At 54.8% G+C, this 13,938-nt stretch overlaps 1 protein-coding gene across 2 annotated transcripts in view; it reads right to left on the reverse strand.

Moving 5' to 3' along the window:
* Nucleotides 1-13,938, reverse strand: part of PPP2R2C (protein phosphatase 2 regulatory subunit Bgamma) — a 139,267-nt gene that overhangs the window by 45,418 nt on the left and 79,911 nt on the right. For both annotated transcript variants that reach the window (XM_027076732.2, XM_027076844.2), the window contains exons 2-4: nt 9,349-9,446; nt 7,176-7,341; nt 4,790-4,902 (exon numbers count right to left, since the gene is read on the reverse strand). In XM_027076732.2, the coding sequence (XP_026932533.1) occupies nt 4,790-4,902; nt 7,176-7,341; nt 9,349-9,446 (377 nt within the window). The remainder of the gene's footprint in view (nt 1-4,789; nt 4,903-7,175; nt 7,342-9,348; nt 9,447-13,938) is intronic.

The following is a 13,938-nucleotide window of genomic DNA, read 5'->3' on the forward strand; positions in this document are numbered from 1 at the left end:
GCGGCCAGGAGGGGGCGTAGGAGAGGGGCTGCCGTGGGCTGGGCGGCTTGGACTCAGGCTCACATGGGGCCTGAGAATCTCCTCCCAGGGCACCTCGCGAGTCCACCTCACCCTCAGGCCAGCCAGGGGCTCGCTGGAGTCGCCAGTTTGTCACAGCCCTGACCACGTGACGAGGCTGTCTTGTTCCTGCGGTGGCCTGGGAGCCAGTGAGGGGCATGCTGTGTCTTCCCTGGTTCACCTCTGGAACTCTGGTCCTCAGCCCAGGGCCCAGTACGGCAAGGTCCTTGGGTGAATGAGTGAACAGGTGAGTGAATGAATGGGCTGTGTCCCTCAAGCTCCCCAGGGACGGCTGAGATGGGAGGTGACAGCTTTGGAGCTGCAGTAGGGGTGGGTGAACACTAAGTGTTCCTTCTGATGCAAATGCAGTATGAGCGTGTGCCTGCGTGTGCCTGCGTGTGCACATGTGAGTTGCGTGTATGTGTGTATGAGTGAGGGGGTGTGCAAGTATGCACATGTGCTGGTGTATAAGTGTGTGTGCACGTGAATGTGGGTGTGTACGACTATATATGTGTGCGTGCGTGTGCATGTGTGTGCCTGCGTGTGCACGCATGTGTAAGAGTGTGTGCATATGTGCGAGTGTATGGAGTGCATGTGCACGTATGCATATGTGCAAGTGTATGGGTGTGTGTGTGTGCATGAATGTGGGTGTGTACAACTATATATGTGTGCGTGTATGTACATGTGTGTGCCTGCGTGTAAGAGAGTGTATGCATGTATGCATATATGCGATGTATGGGTGTGTGTGCATGAGTGTGGGTGTGTACAAGTATATGCATGTGCATGAGTGCATGCGTGTATAAGAGTATATGCACATTGGCATGTGTGGGTGTGTACAACTATGTGTGTGTGCGTGCATGTACATGTGTGTGCCTGCGTGTACATGCATGTGTAAGAGTGTGTGCATATGTGAGAGTGTATGGAGTGCATGTGCACGTATACATATGTGCGAGTGTATGGGTGTGTGTGCACGTGAATGTGGGTGTGTACAACTATATGTGTGCATGCATGTACATGTGTGTGCATGCATGTGTGTGTAAGAGTGTGTGCATATGTGCAAATGTATGGAGTGCGTGTGCACATATGCATATGTGCAAGTGTATGGGTGTGTGTGTGCATGAATGTGGGTGCGTGCAAGTATATGTGTGTGCATGCGTGTGTGTAAGAGAGTGTATGCATATATGCGATGTATGGGTGTGTGTGCACGAGTGTGGGTGTGTGCAAATATATGCATGTGTGTGCATGCATGTGTGTATAAGAGTATGTGCACATAGGCATATGCGTGGGTATATGAATGTGGGTGTGTACAACTATATGTGTGTGTGCATACATGTACGTGTGTGTCTGTGTGTACATGCATAAGAGTGTGTACATATGTGCGAGTGTATGGAGTGCGTGTGCACGTATGCATATATGCGATGTATGGGTGTGTGTGCAAGTATATGCATGTGCGTGTGTGCATGTGTGTATAAGAGTATGTGCACTTCGGCATATGCGTGGGTATATGAATGTGGGTGTGTACAACTATATGTGTGCATGCATGCATGTACATGTGTGTGCCTGTGTGTACATGCATGTGTAAGAGTGTGTGCATATGTGCGAGTGTATGGGGGTGTGTGTGCACGAGTATGGGTGTGTGCAAGTATATGCATGTGTGTGCGTGCATGCGTGTATAAGAGTATGTGCACACAGGCATATGTGTGGGTATGTGAATGTGGGTGTGTACCAGTATATGCACGTGCCTACGTGTGCATGTGCGAGCTTGGGTGTGTGTTCATGTGAGTGGGGCACGCGAGTGTGCATGTGTGTGCATGAGTGTGGGTGTGTGCCACATTGGCGCGCCTGTCTGCCTGGTTCTGGGCCATTCTTGTGTCGCCGGCTCTGTGCCTGAGCTTCTAGGCTCTCGGCCTGGGAGGTGACGTCGGTGTGCCCGGGCCTCTTAGGGGGCCGTCTGCCTTGCACATCTCCCCATGTATCAGCTATTCTGGATCAGCTCCTAATCTTCCCTTCCCTCAAAGCACAGCTACCATCTGCCTCGGGGACCCCTGGACTCTCTCACGTCGCACCTGCTGCTGGAGAAGGTCAGAGCGCCACTGGCCTCGCAAAGTCTTGGATCTCAGTCCACTTCCCCTCCTTCTGGCCACACTGTTTCCTCCCGTCGGACTTGGGCTACATCAGGGCTCCAGCCATTCACTGCCACCCCCAAACCATATTTCAAAGCCACTGAAAGCCTCTCCTTAAAGGAAGGGAAGAGTGAAAATAAATATGCCCTGAAGGTTTGGGTGTCTCATGAATAAAACATTCCCCACCTTTCAACACTTCCAGAAGCCACAGTCTAGTCAAGGTGAGAGGCAGGAGGGCCGTCACATAAACACTAAGGACAGAACTCTGTGGATACAGAAGGCTGGAGTGCACAGAAGGATGATTTACAGAGGAGAAGGCGAACAGGGTTTTAAAGGATGAATAGGAGTACGCCAAATCAACAAGGTAGAGAAAGGCCTCCCTGTGCGTCTGTCACAGCACTGACCACCAGTGTGGGGTGACTCCATGTGCCTGACACCCAGGGACCTAGCACAGGGCCAAGGACAGAGTAGTCTGTTAGTAAATAACAGCGCCAGCCTCCAGCATGAGCGGCAGGGATCGCGTCAAGAGGTGCACAGGGCTGGGTGGCTTGGGTGACATGGGAGGACACACGGAAGAGGTGAGACGAGGAAAGACCCAAATGCCCTCGTTCCTTCTCCTTTCTCCCCCAGCCTCAAGGGACGGCTAAGGGCCATCTGGGGACGTGAGTGAAATACAGAGCAAAGTCTCAGATGCTGAGAGGGAAATAAACCCGATTCCCGTGGGCCCCCGGCTCTGCCGCAAATGCCAGGCCCATCAAGAGGTGATAATTGTATCCTTCCCACAGATGAAACCCTCATACACTTTCGTGGGGCTGGGGGGTGGGGCGGGGGACACCGTCACTCCCATTAGTCAATGTTGAAGCTAATTGGCCTCCTGACTTCCTCAGAATTTATTTGCACAATTTGCGAGTCATTTAGGGGCCAGTATGTTTAAATATTTATTTCTCCATCTCGGGAACAACACTGATTACCGTTCCATATTTAACGACAATTTGCCGGACACCTAGGGAGCGCGTATGCTAAGCTGTTTCAGAGAAGGTGAGTCACCGGCCCCATTTTGCGGACAAGGAGACTGAGGCACACAGCCCAGGGCCCTGCCTATAGCCACCTGACCAGTGTCGAGTAGACCTGGAGTGGCTGGGGAGCCCGCGGGAGGCGCTAACACCCCCACGCCGGGCCTCGCCACTGACCGCCTGGAGCGGACAGCCGTCGTTGTGAATTGTGTCCTCCTCACCCAGGAGGACAGGCAGCTCGGATGATGTGACCCAGCCTTTCCACATTGGCTAGAACATGGAACCTGCACGGGACTCAGGCCGCTTGCTCTGAGCCCGGCCTATCCCAGGAGCAAGGGACACCGACTCAGACCCAATCCCTCCCTTAGGCTCTTTGTTTCACTGAGGCCTCCCAGTGCCTAGAGCAGGGCTGGGCACATAGTAGGTGCTTCCAAGTGTGTAATGAATGAATAAACCCAAATTAGCCGTGCACCAGCATCACCTTCAACAAACGTGAACAGAGCACCCACTATGTTCCAGGCTCAGTTCTAGAAGCCAGGGACAGCCAAGATGGCCTCAGCAGGCTTCCTGCCCCCCTGGAGAAGGACAGGGGCAGACTTTCACGGAGTCCTCCAGCAGGACACCATTAACCATTCCCGTGGCTCTCCCACGAGGTGGGGGTCTCATTCCCGCTTCACGGAGGAGACCGGGAGGCCCATCCTGGAGCCCGACTTCCCTGGGTTTGGATTCAGCTCTCATTTCATCTGTAAAACGGGGCTGATGATCATGTGCCCACGTTCTAGGACTGAGTCATTACAGGCAGAGTGCCCGGAAGACACAACGCTCGCCACGGAAGTGCTTATTCTCATTCCAGATCAGCAGTCGGAGGCTCGTGGAGGCGGAGAGCCTTGCCCAGGGGCACACCGCCAGGAGGTGGCCGAGGCAGGATTGGCACCCAGATCCTGGGACTCCACTACCCTTTCTGCCATGTCTCACACCCCTCCCCGGAAGAAAGAGGAGCTCTTTTGCCTTTTAAGCATGTGGGGACAGGAGGTGGCCTCAGCAAGGCCCTGCATCTTAACCTCCCCGGCCTCTTTTAAGACAACTGCATTGGGTCGAGCCTCCGTACCGGCTGTGGAGAACCATGCCTTCCAGGCTTCCCTCGGTCCCTCGACAAAGGGCCTGGAATCCACACAAAGCTCCCCTCCCAGGTTCTCCTCTTCTGGCTCTGCCACTCATTCGGCGGAGTGGCTTTGGGGGAGTTGCTGCCTCTCTCTGGGCCTCAGTTTCCCCCTCGGTGTAGCAAGGGGTTCTAGAACTTGCTCTGCACCCACAGCTGCTGTTCACAAGCGCTTCCTGGACGTGCATCACTCCCGCCTCATCCGCACAACACTTCCGGGAGAAACATGACCACCCCAGCTCTGTTGGTGGGGAAACCGAGGCTTCCAGCAGGGAGAAAGCCCGCGGCCACCCCACGAGTAAGCAGCCCAGCCAGGACCTGAACCCGGCTCTGGCAAAAATCTCAAAGGCCCTCCGAGTCCTAAAATCCTCCCCGTTTAACAACAGAAGCATGCGCCGCTTCCCGTTTGCTGGAACCTTCCGTGGTCCACATCTCACCTGCAGCGACGTCACCGTGGACAGGTCTTTAAGCTTCCCTTCTTCATCTTTTAGGTTATATCCCTCGGGCCTCTTATCTCGTTCCGTAATCTTCCATAACTTGATAGTTTTATCTTTAAAAACGAAGCAAATGAAACAGGATACGTGATGAACACCAGCACAGGGAACGGGCCACGAGGTAGGGGAGCGCTGATCCGGGAATCACCTGACCGGGGTCCTGCTCTCGGACAGGCAGGTTCTTTCTCCTGTGCACCCATGCGCTGGACACGGCCATGAACGGGGTGTCTGTCCTCGATCTCTGCCTCCTCACAACTGATCCCAAGGGACAACTCCCGGGTCAACAGGGAAGGCACCTCTGAGGGCAGCTGGCCAAGTCTAAAGCCACGTCCAGACAGCATGCCACTGCAGTTTCTCACTTGTTAGGCTCTGCAGCGGCAGACAAAGGAGGGTGACCCACATTTCTGAGCAGCACCCCGCCCATCCAGAGGGCAGGGTCCCAGTGGCCTCACTTCTCTGAAATCCTGCCACAAATATCAGGAGGGTCATGTAGTAGCTGTGATGCTTCCTTTTATACGTCAACGTGGCAAAGCCAGGCTACCCTGGTATCTGGTCAAACGTAGGTGCGTGTTGCTCTGAAGGTTTTGTTTTTTTTTTTTTTTATTGGATGGAATTAACATTTAAACCCGTAGAGGAAAGCAGGCTGGCCTCCATTGTGTGGGTGGGCCTCATCTAATCAGGTGAAGGCCGTACAGGACAAAAGACTGACCTCCTCTGAGGAAGAGGGAATTCTGCCAGCAGATGGCCTTCGGACTCGAGCGGCCACGTTAGCTCTTCCCTGGGTCTCCAGCCTTCCAGCCAGCCCTGCACATTGTGGGTCTGCCGGCCCCCGCAATCATGTGCGACAACCCCTCAAAGTAAGCCTCTTTCTATGTGTCTATATCTACACGTTACATCCGTCCACACGCCTCGGTCCCGTTTCTCTGGAGAACGCCAGCCGCTCCTGTGCCTCAAACACACACCGTCAGGCTCAGGAGAACGAAGAGGGAGACGACTGAGACGACTAAACCCTCGATACGTACCCAAAGACATGCGTTAGCAAAGGGAGCAGCTGGGATTTAAACCCGGGAGGTGGGGGGGTGGTGAGCAGCTCTGAGAGTGGGAGGGTAGGGAGCTTCTAAGGCTGCCTTCCCTCCAGAAGGGCAGGAGGAGAATGACGCACCCTGTTCCCACGGGTAGAGGGAAACCACTCGTGCGGCTCAGGAGCTCCGGCCCTGCTCTAAACGCACTGTGGCTTCACATCACTCCGTCCTCCCAGGGCCCCCGCGAGGCAGGCACACCCATCACAGTTCAGATGGGGAAGTGTCAGGACCAGGATGTGAACCACATTAGGGTCTCCCGTCCTTGGGGAGGTCCACGCTGCCTCCGCTCCAGTGCTGGCTGAACATGACCCCGTGCCAGGCACCCCTGAGGGGGTCTCAGATCGTGCACGTGGCACAGTGAAGGACGAGGACAGCGGGAGCTCCTGGAGGGCAGGCCTGGGGCAGGGAGGGGCCGGGACCGACCGCAGGAGGGACCCCAGGCTCAGCTGAGACGTCAGCGAGGGCTCAGTGGAAGGTGACACCCAGTGGAGGTCTCCGGGATAAGGATGGATGGTAGGGCTAGGTGGCCAGGCGAGGGGCAGGGAGGGCAGCCTTTGGGCACAAGGCTGGGTCGGTGGGGTTGAGTCTGCGCCATTTCAAGGATGCCTTAGCTAGCAGCCGCACCGAGTCTGGGCTCTGATGGAGGAGACGGGTGGTGTCGCCTTGTGAGGCTCACGCACACTGCAGCAGGACTGGCTGGTCTCAGGGTGCTGGGGGGGGGGGGCGCGTCACCTCCCATCACCCTCACCACAACACAAGGGAGGGAGCTGCATGCACCCTGCTGCCCAGGTGGGGAAACCGAGGCTCAGGGAAGCAAGGAGTCTGGCCAGGAAGTCGGGGGCCTGGGGGCGCACGTGTTCTCCCTGGGGCAGAAGGGTCAGGTGGCCAGCCAGGCTCCTAAATCCGTGCCCGTCCTGCAGCCCACCCCACCCCCAAGAGTGGCAGCCGCACTCTTGCAGAAGACCTAAGCTTGCCTCCTTCACTGGGACTATCGAGCTCCCCCCACACCCCCCGAACAAAGGTAATCACGGAGCCATTCCTGACTCAGCTGCTTGGAATAGTGGGAACGAGCCTCATGCCCAGCCACGGGAAACGGCTAAGACACAGCGGGGTCACCGCAGGGAATTCACGCGCTGCTCAAAATGTGATTTTGGGGTTCTCGGGACCTGGGAAAATGCTCACGACCTAAGCGAGGTGGGAAAGAGCACTTGACGGCCCAGGGCGGGCACAGGCGGGCGGCCCCTCACCGTTCGTGGACAGCAGGGAGTGGGCGGCATTCTGCTGCGGAAGCCACTTAATCTTGTTGATTTTCTCCTCTATCTCCAGACTCTTGAGATAGTCAAACTCCGGCTCGTGGCTCTGGAAGGTGCTGTAGACGTCATACTCGCCCTGGCTGTGAGGCGCATTTTTACTCTGTAAGAAAACCCAGACGAGGACACCTGAGCTCCAGAATGGCAGGGGTGGGGTGGGAGCAGCCCCCCAGGCAGGGGTGAGGGACGCACTGACCAAACCCTCAGAGAGCCCGACTGCCAGGCGGCCCGTGTCCAGCAGAGCTCGCAGACCCGATGCCAGGGTCAAAGGAAACCAAGCCCTGTCTCCTTCTCTGTCCAATAAGTAAAACCGGCAGCAACCGGGCTACCTCATCGCATTTGATGAACACCTACCATGTGCTGGGTACTGAGCTAAGTGCTTCTCACTCCTCGTCTTGTTCTAGCCTTACGGCCCCTCTGCAGTGGGCACCGTGAGTCTCCCCATTTTACAGATGGGAAAGTGGAGGCTTGGAGATGAGCTGACCACCCCCGCCCAAGGCCATGTGTCCACTAGGTGCTGTCACCCACCCGTGCCTCTCAGGTCTGACACCAAGGCCAAGGCTCTGGCCTCCTCCTCCAGTCTGAGTGTCCAACTCAGGAGGCCTGACTTGAGGAATGAACGTGCTCTGGAACAGATACTACACTGTGGCAGAATATCCCGCGATGCCAGTCACGTCCCGGCGACTTTCCTCGGCAGGCCCACCCTGGTTTACGCAGCGAGCTCCCAACACGGACCCTCGCAGTAGATCCCTCAACACAGTGCGGTGGGGAATCCATTGCGGGCAGAGGGACAACTGTCCCAGCAGACGATTTCAGTTTATGTGACAACATGAAGCTTCTACCAGAAGTATAACCTGCCTGGGAGCAAAGTGGAGACATTCCACCACGCACGATTTCAAAGTTCCTGTTCACTTTCTCCAAAAGCATCTACTGCTATGTTTCCACACCTGTCCTGCTTCTGGAAAGCTTTCAAGTTCCCCTGGATGCCTGGCTAACTCCCTTTCCCGTGAGCACTGCCCACAACAAAGGTCAGCGGGACCAGGATAAAGAAAACCATTAACAGGAGAAAAATTCAGAGTTGAGAAACTTGCATCTTGCGATTTAATTTCTTTCTGCAAAAAGGAGCTTTGCGATCCCCGGCCGGCTACCCTGGTCCCCGTGAAATCAGCACGCTCCGGCCACGGTGCATGGGTGACCGATTTTCAGCTGTCCACTCTCTGGCTATGTGTCCTTGCTAAGCTATTTCACACCCTCTGAGCTCCGGTCTCCCCATCTGTGAAATGAGACCACTAATGGCCCCTGATTGTGCCACTGGGGCTGTCGTGAGGAGGCTGACGGGGGTGAGCACGGTGAAGTCTGACCTCAATCAGGTCCGGAACTGGATGGAGCAGGGTTGCGTCTGCAACATCTCCCTCCTCCCCTCTCTCCTTCTCAATCGCCCCTCCTCCTCTTCTCTTCCCCCTCCCCTACCCGACCCCCTTGGTTTTCACCATCCTGTCTTCAGCATCTAATCCCTGCACGGGTTTGGTGTGTGGGATGCCGCCCCCCCCCCCTCCCACCCCTTGGAGGCAGGCTGGCGTCTTGATTGCAATGCCTGGTCTTCGCTCACTGGCTGGGCGACTTCTCCAAGTGTCCTCATCTGTAAAATGGGTGTCGGTCCCCACCCTCTGGGGTGGGCAGTGGAGAGTAAATGAGAAACGTCCTTAAAGAGCATAGCAAGGGGACTGCACACAGTAGGTACTCAACAAATGGGGGCCTTTTTATCATGAGGCTTCTTTCAGTGGTTCAGAAACAGTACCCACCCCCCCACCCCGGGTGGGCTGATCCAGGCCACTCCGGTCTTACCTGGAATTCTGCTGGACAACAAACCTCACCAGGGCGAGGCCTGGGGCTGAGCCTCATCGCCAACCCCCGCCTGACCCCTGCAGAAAACCCAGTCCTCCTGTCCCCCCACCTCTGGCTGGGACAGCGCCTAGGCACAGGGCAGTAATCTCAGCCTTATGCCAGGACAACAGCCCGTCCTGAGTGCCTCTCAGGGATCCCGGGCAGAATGAGCAAGGGCCCGCGTTGGGTGTAGCCCCCCTCCCGCCACCACCAGGTCCGGCCGCACCTCTGGCTCCCGCTGGAAGATGACGACCCGGCCACCCTTGTCGCCTGTGGCCAGCAGCTCTCCGGTGTGGTTGAACTCAACAGTAGAGATGATATCAGCTGTGGGGGGGGAGAGACAGGAAGGCGTGGCTCGTTAGGACCCCAGGACTGCGCAGGTCCACAGAACTAGGACCCACCCGCACAGAACGCACCCCTGGGCTGTGCCACCATCTGGAAGCAGGAGCCCGAGGGTCAGGTGCCCTGACGAGGGGCCAGTGGTCCCCCTGTCCCCTCCCCGCTGGCTGCAGGACCCGTCCGTGGGCTTTACTCTGTCTCCTTCCTGCTTCCTACCTTCCTCCCCCTCGTGCTTCCAGAGGCAGTTTGGGGGTTTCACGTGCTGGCCGGGAGACTGGGCTACAAATTGGACACTAGCCCTACTCTGGGGGCCCCTGGGACCAACTGTGGTCAGCCCTGCCCCGCATGAGCCCCCCGTCAGTGGGACCCCCTTAAGCTTCACATTCCTGGCCCGGACTCTGCAGGCACCAGAATCTCCGATCCGGCTTTAGCACAGTGGACCTACTTTCCGACAAACCGCAGCTATGATCACAGCCCCTGCCCGGTTCTCCCACAGCTGCCAGAGTGATGCCCGAAACCCCCCGCGGGTCCACAAAACCAGACGCTGTTCCCTCCCGAAGCCTCCCTCTGCAGCCTCCCTCTCAGGTGGTGGCAGCTCCATACCCCCCAGCCCCGGTCGGGCCCCAGCCTTGGGAGTCTCTGTGACCCCTTTCTCTCTGCCCCTCTCCCCTGCCACGTCCAGTCCTACTGGCTTGGCCTTTGCAATACACCCAGACTCCACCCACATCTCCCCACCTCTCGCCCCCGCAAGATTCTGACAGCCCGCGAAAGGACCTCCTGGCTTCGTCCCTGCTCCTGCTATAAGCTAGCCCCAGCACAGCAAGAGGGGGCCCACCCGAAACCCATCTGACCTCAGGGTAAAAAGCAAAGGTCTCAGAGTGGTCTAAAGCCTGAGTGGTCTCTGGTCCTCAGAGGCAGATCGCATTGGAAGCCCAAATGGTCACTCCCCTCCTGCACCCGCACAGAACTTGGTGTTGCCTTCCCCCTGAGGGCTGGGCAAGCCCCAGCCAGACCCCTCCCAGACCCCCCTCCCTCCCAGACTCTGGGCTTGGCCGTGTGATCTGCTTTGGCCTATGGGACACCAGCAGACAAGCCACCATCCAGAACCCCTCCCGCTTCCAGAAGGACCTGCCCGGGCTAGCCCAAGGTCCCAGGAGGAGGGGGAGGGACGAAGAAGAGTCAGCCCCTAGGAGGCCCCCTGCCTCCCCACTTACCCAGCCCAACCCATTCTAGTTCAGCAGATCTGCAGATGCGCCAGGAAAAAAAAAATGTTTGTTGTTACGTCTTGTTTCTCACTCAGTAAAAGGTAACACCTCTCCCCCCCCCCCCGCCTCATCTCCCCTCCTGCCCACCTCCCTCTTCCACTCACACGGGGCTCCTTGCTGCTTCTCAAAAGCAACGGCCACCTCTTACTCAAGACCTCAAGTGATTTTTGCATTTCTATTCAAAAAACGCCCTTTGCTTTTCCAACCGGTGCCTTTTAGAGGCAGCTTCCGGACTGCACTGGCCGCTGGAGCCATAGGTAAATGCTGGCTTCGACAGCAAAAGAAAAGAGAAGAGAAAAGGTGGTTTAGAAGCGGGATGATGGGCTGGACATTTTCATGGATCAAGATAAAGGCACATTTCATTGAACTTAGAAAGACAAGACAAGACAGAGAGAGCGGCTGTACGGGAACATGTAAATGCCTGCGGAGCCCGGAGCTGGGAAAGGGCCGGGTCCTCCATGGGGCAGCCGGCCCTGCACTCGGACCAAGCGGAACCAGAGCCCTCAGAGCTGGGTTCCCGCTACGTCGTATCAGCAGCCCCTAAGGGGCAAAGAGCAGGGTACGAAATTGTGCATGAAGTGTTTTTAATCATATAGACCAATGATCACAGCCGTGCTAAACGCCAAACACACCGGGCAGAGGAAAGAGAAGCCGAAGAATGATTCCCCACCACGTTGGCACAGGGCGCTTTGGGGTGGTTGAAATAAAGTATTTTTGTTTCTCTTTCCACGTCTCTACATTTTCTCAATTTTCTGTAATGAATGTGTATTTTTAATAGTTTTCTCGGGGTATAAGTGATACATACAAATGGACATATTTCATGTATCCAAGTTGATGAGTTTGGACATATGCATAATTTATATTATTTTTATGACAGAAGAATAACAATGCTATTAAATTAAAACGCCAACATGACCACCGGTGCCCAGAGCGAACGCAGTCCTTAAATGCTGGGCGGTTTCCACAGTAACAGACGCTAACATCTGCAGGCAATTTACAATTTATGTGTCACTTTCACATCCACTGCCTCCTTTGAGACTCACGCCAGCCCCTGAGGGGGACACAACTATTCTTTCCATTGGCAGCCAGAGACGTGGAGGCGCCTACTTGGGGACAACCTCCCGAGCTGCTCACGGGCCAGTCGGAAGTCCTGGGTTGGAGTCTGGGCTCCAGCGTCTTGGCTGTGTGGCCTTGGGTTGGTCACGCCACTTCTCTGAGCCTCAGTGTTTTGGCTATAATAGCGTCTGCCCGGGATTGGAAGCTCCAGTGGGACTACGGGGTGTGAGGGTCCAGGAGGAAGGATCGCGGCTCTGAGCGAGGATGAGTTACTAAAATTTACTGCACGGAGAAACGAAAGTTCCTTCTCGGCCTTGCTTCTGGCCTCCACGCACTTTGCCGTGGCCAGCCCAGAAGTGTGCGGGATGAATGGCGGCTCAATTTCACTGTGCGGATTTGGGGATCCCGACCTCCAGCCCCACTAGTCCCATCGCACAAACACTAACGGAGCAAGCAGACCATGGCACCGCTCCCTCAGGCCTCAGGTTGGTGGGTGTTTCACATCTATTTATTGCTACAGGAAGTATCTTCTAGGGGTTGCCATAGGCAAGGTTACTTCCCCTGAGAGCTGGAAATTCTTATCAATAAAACCTTGAAATCAGAAAGTCTCTCATCTTGGAATGTTTGACACATATCCAGTCCCAATACCACCTCCTCCAGGAAGCCTTCCTGGAGACCACCCCTGCCCCCCAGTTCAGCGGTCTCTCCTACAACTACAGTCTCTTGCTCACTGTGGGTCCCTCATTGAATATGGACCCCTTCCTACATGGGGGTGGTCCCTGTCCAGGTTGCCTCTCACCTTGACCACAGAGGGGAACCCAGCAGTGTGGTCAATAATATGAACTCACATTCTTAAAGTGCTTGTTTTCCAGGCACTGTTCTAAATCTCTCCATAGAAGTTTTTGCTTCTGGAAATAGCTGGCGGCTCCTATTGGATCAACTCTCTCACCAATAGCGACGATAAAACCTCAACAGATGAAACAACAAAACACAACTGCCTGAGGCATTGGAGGGAACCGAGTACAGGTGGAACCTGCGGAAAAATCAGCAACTGAAACTCACTGGATAAGTTTCCTATTTTCATGGCTGAGGACAGGCCCCAGTCTGTGCCATGGGGCTACTGACACTCAGACATAAAGTCCTACTCTTAAGGCTCAATAAATCAGAAGGCAGGGACTGGGGAAATCGTAGCAGCTGGAAAGTGAGGGAGTAAATTCTGGAAAGGGGGGGGGGGGTGACTGAGGAAGTCCCCAAATGCAGCATATAAACTCTGCCCACGTCTTTGGCTACAAAACACACATGCGTATGACAGATTCCAAGCAACCCAGCGATGGCTAAAAGAAGTGACCTGAGGCTGTGCTATTGTCCATCACCCCGGAGATAGGGTTTACAGTTGAGTTCAACCAAGTTAACTGCTCACAAACACAAAATAAAACAAAAAAAATGCTCTTTGGAGGGACATAAAAAACATCTCGAATCTCTACAATGTCATCATTCACAACGCCCAGGACAGAATCCAAAATTATATGAAGACATACAAAGAAATACGAACGCATCACCCATACTTAATATAAAGATGATTCATGGAGACTGGCCATGAAATGCCCCGGATGTTGGAACTGGCAAATGAAAAAATTAAAGTAGGTATTATAACTATGCTCAAGGATGCAAAGGAAAATTTGCTCCCGCTGACTGAGAAGAAAGGACATTTCGACAGAGAAATAGAAACTGTTTTATTTTATTTTTTTGAGGGTGCTATTTTTTTTTAATTTTTTTTGAATGTTTATTTTTTGAGGGAGGAGAGACAGAGAGAGAGAGAGGCAGGGGGGGTGGGGCCAGAGGATCCGAAGCTGGCTCTGCTGACAGCAAAGTGCCTGATGTGGGCCTCGAACTCACAAACGGTGAGATTGTGGCCAAAGTTGGAGGTTCAACCAACTGAGCCACCCAGGCACACTGAGACTATTTTTTAAATAACCAAATGAACATCCTAGAACTGCAAGGATACAGTGTCTGAAACAGAAGACCACTAATTGCTTAACAGAAAATCTGAGGTGACAGTAGGCTTAGTACACTTGAAGATACCTCAATATGAATTACTCAAAGGAAAGAGAGAGAAAATAAATTAAAAAAAAAAAAAAAAAAGAACAGATCTTCTG

This window comes from Acinonyx jubatus, chromosome B1 (genome assembly GCF_027475565.1).
Source record: "Acinonyx jubatus isolate Ajub_Pintada_27869175 chromosome B1, VMU_Ajub_asm_v1.0, whole genome shotgun sequence".
NCBI lineage: Eukaryota > Metazoa > Chordata > Mammalia > Carnivora > Felidae > Acinonyx > Acinonyx jubatus.